Source organism: Acinonyx jubatus, chromosome A1, assembly GCF_027475565.1.
Source record: "Acinonyx jubatus isolate Ajub_Pintada_27869175 chromosome A1, VMU_Ajub_asm_v1.0, whole genome shotgun sequence".
Classification (NCBI taxonomy): domain Eukaryota; kingdom Metazoa; phylum Chordata; class Mammalia; order Carnivora; family Felidae; genus Acinonyx; species Acinonyx jubatus.
This window is the reverse complement of record NC_069380.1, coordinates 28,747,501-28,768,434: the sequence shown is the minus strand read 5'-3', so window position 1 is coordinate 28,768,434 and position 20,934 is coordinate 28,747,501. Positions and strand designations below refer to the sequence as shown.

Genomic DNA, 20,934 nt, shown 5'->3' with positions numbered 1-20,934 from the left:
CTCTGTGCTCCCGGAACGGAGCTTGCTTGAGATTCTCTCTCCCCACTTCTCGCTGCCCCTCCCCGACTTGTGCATGCGTGCACTCTCTCTCTCTTTCAAAATAAAAAAGAAAAATTTAAATAAAAAATGGGCCCACATGGTTCTAATGGAGATCAGACGTAAAATAATTTTTAGCATCATCTATGGACAAAATCCTCAAATATGCCTACCGTAATCAGCTGGTGTATAATTCAGAAGTTCAAATTTCCAGTTTTTATAGCTTGAATAATTCTGGTACATATCAAATATTTCCCGGGTAAACTGCTGGCAGATATCACCTAAAAAAAATATATATACAAAAAATATTCAGCACAAATTTTTAAGAGAGCCATTCTTAGGTACAGGCCTCTTAGGAAATGAGTAACTGGTTCCACAGTGAAACACATTTAATGGACTTTTAAAGTTAAAGTGTGTCAAAACAAGGTAAAATTTAAGTATTTTTTTCTTGGATCATTTATAATAAAATTATTTAACTGACCTCCAGTAGTTCTTCCAGATGTCACCTCTAAAAGAACGTCATTTTTGTCATATTTCTCCTTTGGCACTAGACTCTGGAAAAGCTGAAAAAGGGGGAAAAAAATCAGCATTTGTGTGTATATTTTCTATGGTATACTACTGCTTTATTTTAGATAAAAGACCTCCAAACATTAAAAAATCAATAACACAATCATATAGCATCCCAACAATGTCTAGTCATTAAATGCTATAAGTGGACCGGACCTAAAATAAGTGATCAGTTCATGCTAACAATGGAGCTACTTGTCAGGGTATTCTCCACAATGCTATCAGACAATCTTAATTTTCTAAAATGTCCAAGTGTAGATCAAAGTCCAGAGTGTTCCGTTCAATTTTTTCAGATTTTGCCTCTTATTAGTTCTGAACAGTAGCTTCTTTCATCTAATGAATGAAGTAAAACTTTGAAAGTCTTCACTTGCCGAAAATAAGGACTCCTTCCATATGACTATTCTCTCCTGCCATAGAGGACAGCAGGCCCCAGGTCATGCCCTGTGTTCTCAGGAGAGCTGCTCTGCTTAAAGAATGTACTGAGGTCCCCCAGGATAAGGCCCAAATAGTTTGAGCTGTGAAAAGAAAACAAGGGGCTTCCTAATAAAGAAAGTAAATAGCTTCCCTCTAAAGAAGAAAAAGGAAGCAGTTTTATTTTTTATTTATTACTAAAAGGTCTTGCAAATCAAACTAAAAGTTCCTACGTGTCATGACTCTCTCTACTGCTAATTTTTGAAATACGCCGTCTCTGCTAGAAATGATAGTTTATGGGAGACAATATCAGACCAAGAGTGACACCCTACTTCTGGTTGACTTGCTGGTTAAATCACAGTAACCAGTAACCACCTCATTCCTCTCAACAAGCCCCACTATGGATCCCAGAATAGGGAGACTGATTGCAGGAAGATGGCAAATAGGACAGAAGCAAAGACAGTATACAGACAGCACTGTTTCTCGCTGTCCTTTAAACAAATCATCCGTTGAACTACAAGGAGCTAAAGACTTGTGTGAACCAACTGTGTCTACACCCTTTGATTCATCCCATTCTATCCAGAAAGCAAATTTTCAATCCTTAATTAACACAATCACTGCGAATACCTCCCCCTTTTCTAAGGCTTAAAAACTGTTGATTCTTCCTTTTGGTGAACTAAATTTCTTTACCAACATCTGTCTCCTTGCCTGGCAAGTTAATAGCTTTGGAATATGGTTGCTCTTGGAGGAGGGGGAAAGGTGATATTTTATTCTTTGGCATCCCAATGGCTTCAATCTCATTATTCAATCTGTAGCAGATTACAGTATTAAACCCAGCTTAATCATTCATTATAAAAGAAGGCTTAATAAACTGGTGTTGGAAAGTACTTTGAGCACAATATATCCTAGCAAAACAATATTCTTTTATATTAACAAAATTGAGTAGTCTGCCACCTAAAACATACCTCACTGTATAACATATTGATTTTTTGAACCATGGTTTGTCTCTCTTCCAATGCAAGTTCTTGTAACTGCTTTTCATCTTGTTGATTTAGATCTACAAAACAGCAACAGAAATGATAAATGTTTTTAAATACTCATAGAGAAACTCTTAAACAGCTACTTAATCTCTGCCTACTAAGTTTTATTTCAGTTGTGAAGTAAAGGGATTATACAAAAGAACAGTTAGAATAGACAATATCAATTAATAAGTACTTGTGAACTTTGTCTAAAAAAGTCAGCGTGAAAAGAAGTATGACTGGTGCCCCAAAGAGTTTATGATTTGAATGTGTACAATTAATTCTAGAAATCGATGATTGTTTAAGGAACTGGTTAATTAAATATAAACCCAAGTAAGGAGAGTTTTGGAGAAAATTGGGGTGACCACTTTTTGTCTTCAAGGTGGCAGCCATTACTCCACACACGGTGGGTAATCTAGCATGGCTAGTAGAGCCTCCATTTTTTTCAAAGTCAGAAATAAGAACTCTTAAAAGTTTGAAGTCTCTTGAAATGTTTATCCCTAGTAAACATTTTTTAAGCACACCATGCAGGTCAAACAAAACATCTTTGTAACCTCTGTTTTATGGAAACAATGGTCCTTTTCACATCATTTCAAAAGCAGAAAGTTAAGTCATAGAACTCCCAACAAGAAAGCTACCAATGAGAGACAGTAGCCAAGCTTGGTGGATCTCATAACCTTTGCCTCCATTGCTAGATACCGAGACTCCATTTGTTAGTGGCAATGCCTGCAAATTGAGGTAGAAATTGTTGATTCTTAGTAAGAAAACAGAAATGAAAAAATCATAATCATAAAAGAGAGAAGGCTCTTGAAACTTCTTCCCTAGTCATGGAAGCCATTAAGGTCTGGTGGGATTCTATGCCTCTTTCATGCTTTCAACATTTAACACTTATTATGCGCCAGATACTCTGCTACTTGTTGGGAACACAAGGATGAATAAAACAGGATTCTAGGCCTCAAGTGGCTCAGCGTGGTGGGAAAGATGGACACGTACACGATTAAAACATGTGATATGACAGTGCCATGGAGGCATAAAGGAGGGGGTCTAACCCAGACTTCAGCACTTGAGAAAGGGTTTCTGATAAGGTGCCAAACTAAATTCTAATTATGGATCATCTGTTGCAGAATTGTAATATCACTAGTGGCCCCACAGTATGCACTTATGCCACAAATGGAAACCAGCATGACAATACTCCGTATAGATACTTGGTAGGTCAAAAGAAAAACGTGATTTGCAGTCACATAAAATTATTTTTGTGGCCTCTGTTTACTGATCTATAAAATCCAACTTAATTCAATTTCATTATATCAACAAAGGTTTGTCTATTATATCCTATGTTTGGTGCTACAGGAAATATAAAGATGAGTGAGACACAGGCTCTGTCCTTGAGAACAGATGATGAGGGAAGGGGCAGAAGTTAATTAACTTTTTTTTTTAATGTTTATTTTTGACAGAGACAAAGACAGAGTACGAGCAGAGCAGGGGAGAGCAGAAAAAGAGAGACACAGAATCCAAAGTAGGCTGTCAGCACAGAGCCTGACACGGGGCTCGAATTCATGAGCTGCGAGATCATAACCTGAGCTGAAGTTGGATGCTTAACTGACTGAGCCACCCAGGGACCCCAAACCAATTAACTTTTAAGACAAAGGATCAAAATTCAAAACAGAGAAAGGTAAACTTATTTGTTTTACAGAGGGGATTGAGGCCAAAGTATGACATCCAAGCCATACGTAAAAGGGGACTGAATTTTAACAAGGTGACATTGGTGGGTAACAGTAAGTGCAAAGACAGACATGGGATGATACTGGAATATTCAGGGAACGGTGAGTTATCTATTTTTCTTGGAAAGTAGCGTATGCAATGGGAATTAACGCACTACACAGAGAGGTTGGTGTCACTCTGCAGAGGCTCTTAAATGCCAAATCAAGAAATATGTATTTATACGCAATGGGAGCTACTGAAAATTCTGAGCAGGGGAGTAATAGATTAAGGTTGCACTTGGACTGGGAAAGCCTGTAAGTGGCACAAGTTAGGAATTTATCGTAGTCATTCAGGATGAGATATAATAAAGATATAAATGAGCAGAAAGAATAGAAGGGGACTATTGAAAGGTATACCACAGAGGTAGAGCCTCCTGGACTTTGAATCATTGTGCAGTGGATAAGAACTGAGGCTGTGGAGTCTCACTGATTGGGTTCAAATCCTTACTCCTCACCTGACTGGCTGAGTGACCTTTAACGTCTTAAGCTCTCAGTTGCTTCATCTATAAAATGAAGATTTTACCTCAGCAGATTATTGTGAATATTCAAATGAGGTAATATTTGTAAAATACTTAGCTTAAGTGCCTGGCACATAGTAAGACCGGAAATGTAGCTTTTATTAGAGAATAGCAGAATTGCAGACCTAGAAAACATTTCAGAAGCAATCCAATCCAGTCTTAATTACACATGATACAACCAAGGCTGAAGAAGGTTATGTCAATTTAATTTAGAAAGCATTTAGTCAGTTTCTATTATGTGCAAAGAACTTTCCCAAAACCAATGAATTACAAATTTGAGTGGCATAATACAAAAGAGTAAAAAAAGTCCTCATTAAACAATAGGTGAGAAACTCATGGTACCACCAACAAAAGGCAGGACAATACAAGTCTTTGGAAATCCAGAAATTTATAGGTGTAACTGTGACTGGCCTTGACGTTGCTTAATGTCTCTAACACTTAATGAAACAGGATGAAGCACAGGGGAAAGTTTAGAAACTAAAAGCTTAAAGCACTATCTGGATAAATGTTGAATCCCAGGTTAGTTCATCATATTTTTCTCTCAACTTGTGTACATTTTGGAAAATTTTCATATAAGGAAAATGTTAAGGCAACAGCAATATTAAGAAATACTAAAATTAAAAATACACATCTCACATCATATATAAAATTAATTCAAATAGATCAAATAATTAAATATAAGGCTAAAAATATAACTCGCAGAAGTAAACTCGATGTACCCTCTGTGACCTTAGATTACACAACAGTTTCTTAGATAGGACACCAAAAACACAAGCAACAAGAAAAAAAAAAAAGATAAATCTGACATCATGAAAATTAAATATTATGGTGCTTCAATCTTTTTTTAAAAAGCAGGGGAAGGGGCAGCTGGCTGGCTTAGTAGATAGAGCATGCGACTCTTGATCTTGTGGTTGTAAGTTCAAGCCCCACGTTAGATGTAGAGATTACTTAAAAACAAAATCCCAGAGGCGCCTGGGTGGTTCAGTTGGTTAAGCTTCGGACTCTTGATTTTGGCTCTGGACATGATCTCACGGTTCATGGGTTCAAGCTTCCCATCAGGCTCTGTACTGACAGAGCCTGCTTGGAATTCTCTCTCTTCCCCTCCCCGCCTCTCAAAATAAATAAACAGATATTAAAAAAAAATAGGATCCTAAAAAAAATTATAGTGATTCAAAAAATAACCCACAGAGATAATTTTTGCATATACCTGATAAGAAACTTGTAGCTATAATATAAAGAACTCTCACAAGTCAATAGCAAGAAAAATAATTTAAAAATAGGCAAAGGATCTGAACAGTCATTTACCAAAGATGAATTACAAATGACCAACAGGCACATGAAAAGATGCTCAACATCATTAATCAGGGAAATGCAAATCAAAGCCACAATAAGATATCATCTCCACCCATTAGGATAGCTAGAATCAAAAGGGCAGAATTTAAATGGTGAAGCCACTTTGGAAAACAGTCTTCCAACTGTTCAAAAGGTAAAATGTAGAGTTACAAGACTCAGAAATTGTAGCACCATTGTTCTTAATAACCAAAAAGTGGAAACAATTCAATATCCATTAACTGATGAATGGATAGATGAAAAGAAAATGTGGTATATCCATACAATGGAATACAGTTCCACAATAAAAAGTACAAATACATGCTACAACATAGATGAACCTTGAAAATATTATGCTAAGTGAAATAAGCCAATCACAGAGGATATATTGCATGACTCTATAAATGTCTGAAGTGAGTAAATCTAGAAAGATTAGCAGTTGCTTCTGGTTGGTAGGGAAGGGGGAATTGGGACAAGATGGCTACAGGGTGCAGAGTTTCTTTCTGGGAAGATGAAATAACACCTAGACCATATGAGCCCTTTGATGGGGTTGGAACCGTATTTTTGTGTCTCTGCTATACACATAGGACAGTGCTCAATAAACTAAAATTTCTGAAAATATTAATATTCAGTTTCCTAGACCCTAAAAACTTGGCAAGCACCACGAGGAGCTTGGTCTCTTAGTAGTTGATTTTTAGTAGCTGAAATACTTTAAACACCCAGGGGAGAATCCTGTCTTCGCTGAGTGTAGGTTTTTTAAAAGACTGCAATTCAATAAAGCTTTAACCTATAATCAATCATGTCCTTTTACACACACGTATCTGTTACCTACTTCTACACATTGAATCTAATTCTTCAATTGCTTGCTCAGCCTCCTGAATTTCTTGGTAAATGGCTGCGAGTGGTGCCAACTCGGCATGCCTTCTATTCAAGGCTCTTCGGTCCCCTTCATTCAGAGACACTTGCTGCAAACACTGATCAAGCATATGGTGCTCCTTACTCAGGTCCTCCATATATTTCTGTAGTGCTTTATGCTTCCACAGCATCCTGGTGTCTTGATGACAATATCTCCTGGGACAATTCTTATTTAACAGATGATGGAGAACGGGATGCCTGTTTTGTCTAAAAACCCACAGTCTTGTATCAAAATGTCTCTGTGTAAACTGATGAGACTGGGGGTGGATGTGGCACTGGTGGTAACCATTACGAGATGAAAGTCTAAAAAGCCAAGCACACAGGTGACGATTCATCTCAGCATCTGAAATACAATAAACACAATCTGAAAAAAAATCAACTCTGCAAATATAAAAGCTGGAAGAAGTCTCAAGAAATCCTGCTCAGTTCACAGCCGCAGCCAGCTCCAAACACTGTCCTGAAATTCAATAATCCATAAAAAGAAAATAATTCTCCAAACATCTGAATATAACATATTAAAATAAATGAATATAGCACTGTTTTCTATTCATCCAATGTATATAATTAGCTAAGGCAAATGAGTAGGAGCATAACTGATAAATATACTAATAAACTGGATTAAATCAGCTATTTTCTAGAAAGTATTTGGAATCTAGAATTGACTATGTGAACAAACACTTGAAAGGTATGAAATAATCATGCAAGCTTTAGGTAGTTCACATATTCATAGATTCCTGAAGTTTGAAGAAGATATTAACTGTTTTCTTGTCTAATTCATTAATTCTAGGTATCTAGATGTCCAAGGAAGTCAACTGACTTAATCATGATTATTCACTCAGCCAGACAGGCAGAACTAATACTAGACTGCGGTTTGCTTGTTCAAAGCTCAGTGCTTTCCATTCTCAATTCTGCAATCAGGTGCTTCCCTTTTAGCTGAGACCCTAAAGGAAGAAAACTTCAAATATTATACTAAGAAAGTAGGTCTGGTAAAAAGGGACAGTGGTGATATCTGCATTAAATGAAAAAAGCAGAATGCAAAACAATATAATCTCAATTAGGTTTTTAAAATTTTCTATGACATTATGGTATACATGTAAAAAAGGTAAACAGAGTATTTTTTGGGGGGGGGACCTAAAAAAGAAATAGAGCAAAATGTTAACAAGATGATCTCTAGTGGTGGGCTTGTGGATACCTTTTGCTTGCCTTCTAGCTTTTCTACCTTTCGGCGTTTTAAATTTTTCTATATGCATAGCATGTATTACTTCCACAATCAGGAAAAAACAGTTACTTAAAAAAATTACAGGTTAGGTGAAATTGTCTGTGTACACTGATTTACCTGTTCTTCCCTCTAATAGACAATCAGAAGCTAACAAAAGCACAAAGTAGTTTTATTAAGAAAGGGGGAAGATAAAGATAAAAACACTTTGCCCCTAAAATTCGACGTTCAAAGTTGAAGTAAGGGTCAAAATTTTATCAGAATCAATCTTTATTGTCTCTGGTGTTCCTACTATGCTAGGAGGTACATTCATATATTAAACTCATTTGATCACTCTAAGTCTGCTAAGTTGAATATCATAATCTCCTAGGAAATAAAATATTCAGAATGATCTCCAAAATCTACAGATTTTGTAGGATTCTATTAACAAACTTTAACATACTGAATCACATTTGGAAAAAGACTGTAGAAGGATGCACCAATACCCAACAGCCATAAATGTGACAGTCCTTCAGCAGGTTTCCAATGTCTTTACATGCAGTCTCAAGCACATCGGAGGAAGAGTGTCCAATTGAAAACAAGGACAAATCAAAAGGATGACAAATTTTTGTTAGAACATTTCTAGCTAAAATTTCCATCCTAGGAACAGTAGTAGAGTCAATAACTCTTAAGGTCATGAACCTCAATGTTTGGGGGGGGGGGGGGAACCCAAGACGTTTTACTCGCTAGTGTTACCTATACCTGAGAATGGCAAGTCTTCTCCGTCACCCACCACAAGACCAGGATTAGTCGGTACTCTAAGGACAATTCTCAAGAGTCGGCAGGTCATAAGTGATACTAAGCCTGCGCCAGAGCAGCACACGTAAACCAGATTCTGTAATTCAGAATACGGAGTGATCCCAAAGAGGCAACATGAAAGAAAAATGGGGATAGAAAAAAGACCTTTAAAAGATCTAAAATAGAAAAGAAAAAAAAAAGTGAGTACCTAAGAAATATAAGTAGGACAGCTTTCCTTACTGTAGCCGGAACTCTCTGTGACCTGCTACATTTCAGCCCGACACACACGGGATTACTTTCACTTCCGGTATCACTCCTTCCGGGTGGACGCTTGCTCTCAGCCTCTCCGGAGTCGTCGTGGGCGTGCGTGTTAACAGCTAACAGGGGAAACGCAAGGGAAAAATGACAAATCGAGAAAGAAAAAAAAATGATAAGGCAAAAATGAATATCCCAGGAGATGACCACCCGCACAGTACTTATCCAGAACTTGAGCCCAGGGCGTGGGTTGCGATGGGGTAAGGAGGGTGGGCGGTGGTGAAATGTACAATGAACTACAACTCCCGGGGATCCCACCCGGGAATCCTGGGAGTTGTAGTTTATGCCCAGAATGCCTTTGATGGACCTTTGGTTTCATAGTTACAGGCAAATAACATGAGAGAGATTCTCTACCATTCTGATTAGGAGATCAAGAATTACAATATAGTAATTTGAAATTAAAAGAATTTCCTTATATGTGGAGCCACTAAAGCAGTGTTGTTTTTTTTTTGAGGACTCCCTTTTCATCACCCCCAAATTTGGGGATTCTGCATGGTTTTTCATTTTTATTTCTTTTTTTTTTCCTGTGGGATTCTGCATGTTTTTAACAAAATATTTTTTAATGTTTATTATTTATTTATTTATTTATTTATTTGAGAGGGAGAGAGATACAGCATGAGCAGGGAAGGGGCAGAGAGAGAGGGAGACACAGAATCTAAAGCAGTCTCCAGGCTCTGGGCTGTCAGCACAGAGCCTGACACGGGGCCTGAACTAATGGACCATGAGATCATGACCTGAGCTGAAGTCAGACACTTAACCAACTGATCCACCCAGGCGCCCCAGGATTTTGCATGTTAATAGTTGTACTTTCAACTTGCACTGCTTGAGAAAATACCTAGTAACTAAAGGAGGATATAAATTTATATTTTTAAAAATCATAACAGGATCTTAAAGATAGAAGACTACATATATCCACAAATTAAGGACTTTATAGATGTTGCATGCACATACAGAATTTAGGGGCTCAAACTAGGGTCATAGCTTGTAAACTACCGATTAAATAAACCAACTAATAGACAATTCCAGGAGAATGCAAACATATTGCCTTACTTTGGATATTCCAGTGGCGATCACATTTACAAGTTACACGACAGCTGTGTCTCAATATCACTTTCTGAAAAGCCAAGGTAAACATCAACCCATATAACCAAATTCATAGGATATTTTCTTAGGTTACAATCCGATATAAAAAGGACAATTAACCCTAAATGTAAATATCTAATATTACTTAGTTAAAGGTATCTACTTCTATCTAGTATATATTAAATTATATACTAAATGGTTTAAGCCTATTAGTTTAATCCATACTACAACAACCCTAAAATATCCATTTTGTGGAAGAGGAAAAAACTAAGGCATAGAGAGCTTAAGTAACTTGTCCAAGGTAAAAGAACTGATGAGTAATAGAACTGAGATTCAGTCAAGGCAGTCTGTCTTAATGATCTGTTGCTCCCAAGCTCTGATACTCTCCTTCCTTCAAAAAAAGAAAGAAAAAGGAAAACAATCATTCATTCAACAATGAGTACCATTTATGTCTACTCACTGTGTTCTGGATATGAAAATTTAACAATGACTAGAAAAGACAAAACTTTGCCTATATGGAGTTTATTTTCCAGTAGAGAACAAATTCCAAAGGATCCACATAAATCATTCTCCTAAATTATCCAATGAAATCCTTTAATTCTTTATTTTGATTTGTGTATGCAGACATAATAATTTAAGTATTATAGTATACAAAGATTTATTCTCTTTAAAAAATAAGCCTTACTGCTACAGACCAAATTGTGTCCCCTGCGTTCCCAAATCTAATATGTTGAAGCTACCCTCCAATATGACTGCACTGGAAATCGGGCCTTTAAGGTTAAGTGAGCCATAAGGGTGAAAGCCCGATCTAGTAGCATTTGTGCCCTTGTAAGAAGCTTGCGAGTGCAAGCTGTTTCTTCTTTTTCTGTCCCTCTTTCTCTAAGACAAAGAGGCCTCAGAGTGAAATCTACCCTGCTGGCACCTTGATCTTGGACTTCCCTGCTTCCCAAAGTGTGAAGGTTTTTCTGTTGTTTAAGTCACTCAGGCTGTGGTATTTTGTTATGGCAGCCCAAGTGGACTAAGACATTTACATATGTAAAAATCTATTGAGATATAGTACATGAAACTTTACGTACTTTATGTATTTTATTTCTCAATTTAAAAAAATCCCTAAAGACGTTTATCCTTGGTGTTATAAATACTGCTTCCTCCTCCATGTTTTTTTTTAAAAGAATATAATGTGGTATATCTACATTTATTAATACACAATAATGTCCACAATAAATCATTAAATGAAAATGACATTGCTAAAAAAACGCTCAGCCAAAAAAAGGGGGGGAAGGTGTGAGGGGGACAAAAAAACTCAGCAAACTATTCCATTTGAACAACACATGTGATGCATATATATTTAAAAGTCCAGTGGAGGGGCACCTGGGTGGCTTAGTTGGTTAAGCATCCAGCTTCAATTCAGGTCATGATCTCATGGTTTGTGAGTTTGAACCCCACGTTGGGCTTTTTGCTGACAGTGAGGAGCCTGCTTGGGATTCGGTCTTTGTCCTTCTCTTGCTGCCCCTCCCCTACTCACACTTTCTGTCTCTCTCAAAACAAATTAATAAACTTTAAAAATAAAATAAAAGTCCAGTGGAATTATAGGTCATTCTTATTTTCTTTATAGTATTCTGGATTTCCTGAAGTTTTTTAATAAGCATTATTATAAATAAGACAGCTATAAAAGAAGAAAAAACTACATTCTTTAATGTTTGATTGAAAAAGCCTTATGGGAGTTATTATTATTGAATCATTTTATAAAGTTAACTTCTACTTCCAAAGAGCCTGATATATTACAGGAAACATTTTTCTGGAAATAGTAATAAAAAGGTTGATTCAGTGAAAATAATAGCATTTGATTAAATTAGCAACAAGAGCTAGTATGTCTGAAATATTTCTCACTATAAAGTTGATCTCATAAAAATTTCTTTTAAGAATATATGTGTAATGGGCACTGACAATTTGGTATGCCTTTAAAAACTAAATGACCTATGTCCCTTTCCTCTGTCTTGGAGCAAGCTCAAACACCAAAATATTTGCAGCGATTTTTCAGATCCATTTACATACAGCAAACTTAGCCCAATTTCCAAAGGGTAGAGAATGGGGATTTTCACTTAGCTTCTTCTCAGAGACCTCCAGATAGTTTTATTATTTTTTAAAAAAGTTTTAATGTTTAGTTATATTTGAGAGAGATAGAGAGGGAGAGACAGAGCGCTAGTAGGGGAGGGGCAGCACAGAGCCTGATGCAGGGCTCCAACTCACCAGTTGTGAGATCATGACCTGAGCCAGTAGGACATTTAACCAACTGTGCCACCCAGGCGCCCCAACCTCCAGATTGTTTTAAAGATTCTGGAGACACTCTTGTTTCTGCAGTACTAAGAGAAGGATGATTTATGTCCTTCTACAGAGATTCCACATCAAAAAGCATCCACTTAGGGCTTTTTCCCTGAGAGAAGCAGAGCACCAGGGTTTCCTCAGCTCTGGATATTCTTTGGGGAGTCAAACCAGGGTGGGTGTAGAGATTGTTCCAGGCTAAGTTGAAACCTTTGGGCCCATCTGGGAAATGTTCCGAGGTACTGAAAGCAACATAAAATCCCAGGACGCAAGCCATAAAACACTATGGGTCACAGCCCACTGTGAAATGCATGTTGGCTCTCTGGTTCAGTTTAGGGTCTTTACCACATCCTGAGGCGTTCCACAATGTGAAGATTGGCAGCCATTTGGTATTTTAACCAGCTATATTTTATTCTAGAAAAAGTGAAACTAGGAATTACTTAACAATTTAATACAGAATTCAAGCCCTCACTTACATGGAAAAGAAACAGCAAAACAAAGGTTATTCTACCTGTATTCTTGTAAAGTATTTTCCCTGAAAGAAGCAGAATACGAAGATGAAAAGGCAGCGTTTCTTATTTTCATATATTCATACTGGTGCTCAAATTTTTCTTAGCTTTGATTTAAAAAAAAAAAAAAGCTAGGAAACACGCCACCTGCTGGCATTATTGAAACTGGATCTCTCATTTGCAGAGTCAGAGATGTCTTAAGAAGTCAACCTACTCTCTTCCTTTTCCTATTAAAAAGGAAAGGAAAGGAAAGGAAAGGAAAGGAAAGGAAAGGAAAGGAAAGGAAAGGAAAGGAAAGGAAAGGAAAAAAAGAAAAGAAAAGAAAAGAAAAGAAAAGAAAAGAAAAGAAAAGAAAAGAAAAGAAAAGAAAAGAAAAGAAAAAGCATAGGCAGGACAAAGAAGAAGCGATCTTGGGAACTCATTTTTATTCTATCCTAAACTGGTATTAGCCTAGGTTGAAGTCAACTTTGATAAGCTCTCCTAAGACTCTTTGGTAATTTCATCTCTTCCATATATCATCCTGAATTTCAGGCTAAATGTTTTTCTTAAATCATTTACTTCAGTTTTGAATCATATATTTTCATATAGTTGTTTCAATAAATTTTATTCTTTTTTTCTCTTAACAGTGGTATTTAAATACCCTTTATAAGCATTAAAGTCTTTTCTGTCTTAGATCCAAAGTAGTCTATGTGGAGGAAATCTATAGTGTGTGTATGTGTAGATATTTATCTTTCCATTTCTTCCCTTTGTATTACAACAATTTTCAAATAGTTCAAAATTAGGGAGAACAATATAATGAACCTCTATGCACCGGTCCCAAATTCTCAAGTTATCAATGCAGTGTTAACCTGCCCTCCTCCCTAGGCTTGCTCCCCATATCCTCACAGAATTACTTTGAAGCAAATACAAAACATCTGTAAATATGTTAGTAGGTAGTTCCAGAAAATAAAGCCTTTTTATTTTTAAAAAAAAAAATTTTTTTTAACGTTTATTTATTTTTGAGACAGAGAGAGACAGAGCATGAACGGGGGAGGGTCAGAGAGAGAGGGAGACACAGAATCTGAAACAGGCTCCAGGCTCTGAGCAGTCAGCACAGAGCCTGACGCGGGGCTCGAACTCACGGACCACGAGATCATGACCTGAGCCGAAGTTGGATGCTCAACTGACTGAGCCACTCAGGTGCCCCAATAAAGCCTTTTTAAAAATATAATTACCTCCTCAAATTAAAAATAGCTTCCTGGGGTGCCTGGGTGGCTCAGTCGGTTGGGTGTCCGACTTCGGCTCAGGTCATGATCTCACAGCTCATGGGTTCGAGCCCCACTTCGGGCTCTGTGCTGACAGCTTGGAGCCTGGAGCCTGCTTCGGACTCTGTGTCTCCCTCTCTCTCTGCTCCTTCCCTGCTCACACACTGTTTCTCTCTTTCTCTCTCTCTAAAAAATAAATATTAAAAAAAATAGCTTCCTAACATTATCAAATACCCAGTTCATGTTCAAATTCTTCTCACTGTATCAGATTTTTTCTTTGGCAGTTTGTTCATATTGGTATTGAAATGAGGTCCACGTATTGCAATTTCTTGCTATATTTTTGGTTTGTTTTAATCCACAGGTCTCCCCCCCACCTTTTTTTCCCTTGCAATATATGTGTTGAAGAAACCAGATCTTTTGCCTTGAGGAGTTTCACACAATCTGGATTTTCCCAGAATTGTGTTGCAGTGTTTATCATGTTCCTTTGTTACCTGTATTTCCTATAAACTGCTCCTTGGCTTGATCAATTCAGATTAAAATTTTTGAGGCGGAAGTACCTTATACGTGGGTTAGACGCTTCCAAAGGGAGGTGCAAAATATTTAGTTGTGTGTTTTTAAAATGATACTAGCAGCTCCTGATTGCCTAGATCCATTATTTCACTAGAGGCTGCAAAATGGTGGTGTTTTATCATTCTTTCTTCATTTATTAGCTAGAATGTCTACAAAGAGAAAATGTTAGCTAGGATGCAATTGGGATGTTACTCAAATCTGAGGGCTGAAAGCTATAAGCAGAAGGGAGGAAAAGCCTCGAGGGGGCAAAACCTGGATGGAATGTGTTTTGTTTTGCAGAACCAACAGTTTTAGCCAAGGAGATACCTGGCTAGGTGTGTCTCACCTGATAGCCCCTTGGTAGGTGTGTCTCACTTGATAGCCCTTCACTGAGCAGGTTTGAGCCAGATTGGTGCTGAGTACCTGCTCCGATGACCTCCAGTTGTCCCGAGGGTACCTTTAGCTCATTATAATGTTAAGATCTGCCGTGGGTGGGGTTTTCTGCCATTTTTTGAACGAAAAATGTATGCCTAGTGTGTCGACATGGTAGGCATGCACAATTGAATCGGAGTGTCTCTGCAAGCATCCTGACCCTGTCCCCAATATATTGAATAAAAGCTTCCTGTACTAACCCTCTGGGGAAGACAGTGCTTTGAGAGCTATCTCCCTGTCTCCTTACTTGTAATAAGTACAGCAAGTTCTTTGCTTTCAATGCTCTTTTGGGTCGTGTTCAATTTAATGCACCCCAAGCAGTGAACCCCTTGAGTTTGGTTACAAAACTTATCCTCCTCAACTACTGGTTGCCCTTGCTTTGAAATTTTTAAAAGGAAAAGTGAAAAATTTGCCAAAGTGGAGAGGGGATCAAATTCAAAAGCTTCCTTTCCAAACCATTTCCAGGATTTCCAAATTCTATTTCAATCTGATCTTTTCTTACTTCAGTAATATGACAGTTGTCTGTAATTCCCAAGTCCCCAAAGCTCTGAAAAACTTTATTTTGAATTAAAAAATGTCTGAAAACTGAAGTCTTAGTAAATTATTGGATGGGCAAAGCTTCCGAATTTGTCAGGCAATCCTGACTTGGACTGATGTGAGGCCATTTATATCTTTATTTATCTCACTTGGAATAAATGTTCATATATTTTACTGAAAAAATATTCATGTATTTATAGGGTGCTGGCCCGGATCCCACTAACTGTCTTATGTAACAAACAGCACACACATTTTCCTTTCTAAGTCCAAAATATTCCAAAGTTTGAAAATATGTGCTCCCAAGTACTTCAGACAAAGAATGGTGAACTGTGACAACAATACAGTGGTTAACATTCACTGAGTACTTATTCTTTATCAGGTAATGCTCTGAATGTTTTACATTGAACTAACTCATTCAATCTTTCAAAACCCCTATGAAGTAGGTTCAATTGCAAAGCCCAGTTTAGGTTCAATTGCAAAGCCCAGTATGCCTACATGACTTGCTCTAGGTTGTGCCCAAGAGACAATATATTGGCCAGAAGGGTTTGAACCAAGACAGGGGGGCTACACTGTGACCTTGTTTCTGCCACCTGTTTTCTGTCTCATTTAATGGTGCATCATCCCCTCAGCACCGCACTGATCTGACTCCAATCAACCTTTCTTCGCTCATGATACCCTCCAAGAACCTCATGTCTCAGTTCAACCGGAAGACTCCTTATTTCCCCAAAACACAATTTCAAAGGTGTCTTTTTGTTCATATTGCTAAATGGTATTTTTTTTAAAGGTGAGACTATGATCCTTGTACTGGTATGAGATGTACATCTGTTAAAAATTTTAACTAATTATGAATAAAGGATGTTACAACTAAAGAAAAATCCTGAGAGAAGACATAAATATGCCATAAGGAACACTAAAATGAATTTGTTTAAGAGATGAAAAATTGGGGGCGCCTGGGTGGCTCAGTTGGTTGAGTGTCCGACTCTCGATTTTGGTTCAGGTCATGATTCGAGGGTTGTGGGATTGAGTCCGTGTAAGGCTCTGCACTGAGCATGGAGCCTGTTTAAGATTCTCTCTCTCTCTGTCTCTCTCTCTCTTTCTCTCTCTCTCTCTCTCTCTTTCTCTCCCCCTCCCTCCCCCTCTATCCCTTCCCTGCTCATGCAGGTGCACACTCTCTCTCAAATAAAAAAAAAAGAAAAGAAAAAAAGATGAAAAGCTGGTCAATATACACAAGACAGTAATAATTTGCATCTCTATCACACACAATTTGCATTGCTGGCAACAAGAATCCTTTGCATTGTTAGCAGTTTTCTGCAACTTAAGAGTTATAAAACAGCTCAAACGCAAGGGAAAACAGTCCATTCCACAGGACTGTCCCATAATCTTTTTGCCCATTTCAAAGCCTTATGGTTTTTCTTCACATTAATTTCTCTGTCTGGAGTGAATACAGTGGAATTGTCTTCATCAAACTGGCACTTGGCGTATACCCACTATGTGCCAAGCATGCTGCTCAGTGCTAGGAGTTGAGTGGTGAGGAAGATAGACACCATTCCTGCTGTCACCATTTTTTATAGATCGGCCCATCCACCTAATCACACAGTTAGTTCTGCCTCCTTTTGAGCTCCCATGTGATCTCATTACATTGCTTGTGATGCTGCTCAATCTTTTCTTGTATCATACTTAGTTGGCAATGTATTGTTCACACCGGATTTTGTAGTTCTGGGGAACAGGACACAAGTCCCAAATTCTGAATATCTTTTGTATAAGATGATAAATTATCTTTTGATTCTTGAAGAGGTAAAAACAATGGCCTTTCAATGTAACCAACATGACTTTGATTCTCTGCTACATGTAAAATGCTATGCCATGTGCATGGCAGGAAGATGATTAATTCAGCAAAGATGTCTGTGAGCACCAACTATAAAACACAGGGAGTACAGTCAAGTAAGACATAGTGTCCAATCCAGAGGATCTTCAGTCTAATGGGGGAAATGGACAAGTAAGTTAACCTCAACATGGTGTGAAAAGTGCTGTATTAGAGGTGAGTGCGGAGTGTTTTGACAATGTGGAGGTCCAACCACATTAGAGTAGTGAGCAGGGATGGCTTCTGGGACAAGATGATGCTTAATCTGAGTTTGGAAGGACAAGATGGAGTTAGCGAGTCACAGACAGGGCATCACAGATATACACTGAGAATTTGAGAAATGACAAGTGGCAGAGTCTGGTTGAGTGGTGGGACACAAGGCTGTATAGGCAGGCAGGAACAGAATCATAAAGGGCTTTGCATACTGAGGCAGAGAGGTTCAGCTTTCTCTTGAAAGCCACAGAAGGATTTTGTAGTTTACAAAGATAACTCAGCAGGCTGAATCATGCCCTGCTTCCTGACAAAATTCACATCCTAATCCCTGGAATCTGTGAATGTGTTACTTTACATGGAAAAAGGGGACTTTGCAGATGTGATTAAGTTAAGGATCTTGAGATGGGGAGATTACCCTGCATTATCTTGGTGGGTGTGATCACAAGAGTCCTGATGAGAGAGGTGGTGGAGTTAGAGTCAGAGAGAAGATGTGAGGGGGATGCAGAGGTCAGAGGAGAGAGAATCTATGCTGTTGGCTTTGAAGATGGAAAAAGGGGCCACAAGCCTAGGGATGCAGGTGGTCTGGAGAAGTTGTGAAAGGTAAGGTAAGGAATTCTCTGCTACAGCCTCCAAAAGGAACATAGTTTGCAAAACACATTTCAGACGTCTGACCTCCAGAACTCTACAGTAATACATCTGTGTTGCTGTAAGCCACTAAATGTATAGCAATTTGTTACAGCAGCAATGGGAAATTAATAAAGACTCCCTCGGCAGCTATGTAGACAATGAAGGAGGCTGGTCAAGAAGCCATGGAAACTAGTTCATATGCTGTGGGGGGCAGTGTAGCACAGAGGCTAGGTGCCTGAGCTTTGGCAAGATGGCCTGCCCTTCTCAGTTTTTTAATTTAGTGCAAATTTACTTAAATTTTTTTTAAAGTTTATTTACTCATTTTTGAGAGAAAGAAAGCAGGCAGGGGAGAGGCAAAGAGACAGAGGGAGAGAGAGAGAATCCCAAGCAGGCTCCACACTGTCAGCATGAAGCCCGATGTGGGGCTCAAACTCATGAACTGCAAGATCACAAGATCATGACCTGAGCAGAAGCCAAGAGTTGGACGCCCAGCCAACTGAGCCACTCAGGAGCTCCCAAATTTATTTTTAAAACTTCAGTTCTCATTTGGATAAGTAGGATAATTGTTTGATAACAGTAATTTAAAAAAATGATAACAGTAATTAAGAAGAGAAGGAAGAATAAGGAGAGAGCAGTAAAGTCTCCAAAGAAGGTAGAAACGTATTGTCTTCTAAGCACAGATGGAGAAACTAATTCTGGCATAGGCCAGAAGGCACTGTTTTGGCTGAGAAGGGAAGAAAGAAGAAAACAATGGGTACAGATGGGTGCTCAACAACTGTGGGTTGAATGAGTGAATAGACAAGGAGATAATGGTGTGAGTTAGATGCACTGGTGAGTTAGATGCAGTTGAAGAAGAGGTGTATGGAGGATAGAAGAGTGAGTGAGCCCAGATCCCCTGCATCTTGAAGAGTGAATGGCACTTAAAAAGGAGTCAACAAATATTTGTTTGAATTTGTTGAAAGAACAATAGGAGATTGTCATCAGAATGTGGGGTAACCCCAGGAGAATCTGATTGGAGTCACTATTGTCAGAAATTACAGATGTATATAGAACAACCCTCTGAGAGCAATAGCTCTTGGCTTCATGCTGAAGGCATGCTAGACTTCTCTCAATGTTACACTAACAGGCTATTAATCCCACAAGCTGGCATCTCATTTCTAATAAAAGGTACATCATGCCTACTGTAGGAAGTTTCCTTGGAGTTGAAAGAATATTGGCAAATCTCTTGTATTTTAAAAATAATGAGGGGGCGCCTTGGTGGTTCAGTTGATTAAGTGTCCAACTCTTGATTTTGGCTTAGGTCATGATCTCTCGGTTCATGGGATCAAGTCCTATGTCAGACTCTGTGCTGATAGCTCAGAATTTGCTTGGGATTCTCTCTCCCCCTCTTTCTGCCCCTCCCCTGCTCACAATCTCTCTCTCTCTCTCTCAAAATAAATAAGCATTAAAAAAAATGAATGTAATTAGAAAAATAAGATAGTAGATTCCTGGAATTTCTGATTTGAGAGGAAGGGCAAGTGTTGCCGATTAAAAATTTGGTCAAAACTCTCTAGGTTTTGAAAAGTGTACAATGACATGTATCTACCATTATGGTATCATACAGAATAATTTCACCACCCTAAACATCCTCTGTGCTCTATTTATCCCTCCCTCCTCCAACCTCTGGCAATCATGGATCTTTTTACTGTCTCCATACTTTTGTCTTTTCTGGAATGTCATATGGTTGGACTCATGTGGCCTTTTCAGATTGGCTTCTTTTACTTAGTAATATGCATTTAAGATTCTTCCATGTCTTTTTGTGGCTTGATAGTTCTTTTTTTTTTTTTTTTTTTTAAGTGCAGAGTAGTACTCCATTGTCTGGATGGACCACAGTTTGTCCAAGGCTAGGGTTTTGAATCACCCACATGGATACTGGAGTCATAGTAGATGGATATTATGAGTGAAGTTGAAAGGACATCTATTGTCACTTGGCAAATGACCAGATGGAGGATAGTGACCAAGATGAAAAGAAGAGAGTGACAGAGCTGATGGGTATAGACTCAAAATTGATTTCCTTTTCCTTAAATGAAGGTGAAGTCTTATGATTTGGAGGCAGGGGGATGGGAAAAAAATGCTGATTCTCCCCCCACCAACTCCTATGGTACATGCAGAGAGGAAGATGAAAAATGAGAGACAAAGTCCTTGGTGAAGGGTTGGGTAGCAGTTAAAAGGAGGAGGAAGAGAGTACTCAGTAAAGGGGTTGAGGATGAAGCCCAGTGGGAAGGTATGGCATAGAGAACAGTGCTACGAGGGTAAGTCTGTTGAAGTGAGATGCCTGGAGGGGTGTAAATCTGACTGGTTTTGAGTGAACTCTTGTGTAATAATGTTTCTGTGCTTATCCAGAGACTTTATTTAAAAAAAATTTTTTTTAAAATGTTTATTTATTTTTGAGAGACAGAGCACAAGCCAGGGAGGGGCAGAAAGAGAGAGGAAAACAGAATCCGAAGCAGGCTCCAGGCCCTGAGCTGTCAGTACAGAGCCCAACATGGGGCTCAAACTCACAGACCGTGAGATCATGACCTGAGCTGAAGTCGGATGCTTGACCGACTAAGCCACCTAGGTACCCCAAACCCAGACACTTTAAATGATGCCAATTCTAGACCCCACCTACTGTTTGTGGGGCCATCAGCAATGGTTTTTACCTAGGGTTCCAAA

At 38.4% G+C, this 20,934-nt stretch overlaps 1 protein-coding gene across 12 annotated transcripts in view; it reads right to left on the bottom strand.

Moving 5' to 3' along the window:
* The window catches only part of MTRF1 (mitochondrial translation release factor 1), a 63,219-nt gene that overhangs the window by 35,904 nt on the left and 6,381 nt on the right, over positions 1-20,934 (bottom strand). For 4 of the 12 annotated variants that reach the window (XM_053216123.1, XM_053216125.1, XM_053216122.1 and 1 more), the window contains exons 2-7: positions 8,757-8,925; positions 8,513-8,645; positions 6,473-6,898; positions 1,980-2,071; positions 518-599; positions 210-317 (exon numbers count right to left, since the gene is read on the bottom strand). In XM_053216123.1, coding sequence (XP_053072098.1) covers positions 210-317; positions 518-599; positions 1,980-2,071; positions 6,473-6,898; positions 8,513-8,600 — 796 coding nt within the window. In that variant the 5' untranslated portion in view covers positions 8,601-8,645; positions 8,757-8,925. The other 8 variants (XM_027064944.2, XM_027064945.2, XM_053216130.1 and 5 more) reach the window with 8 other exon arrangements.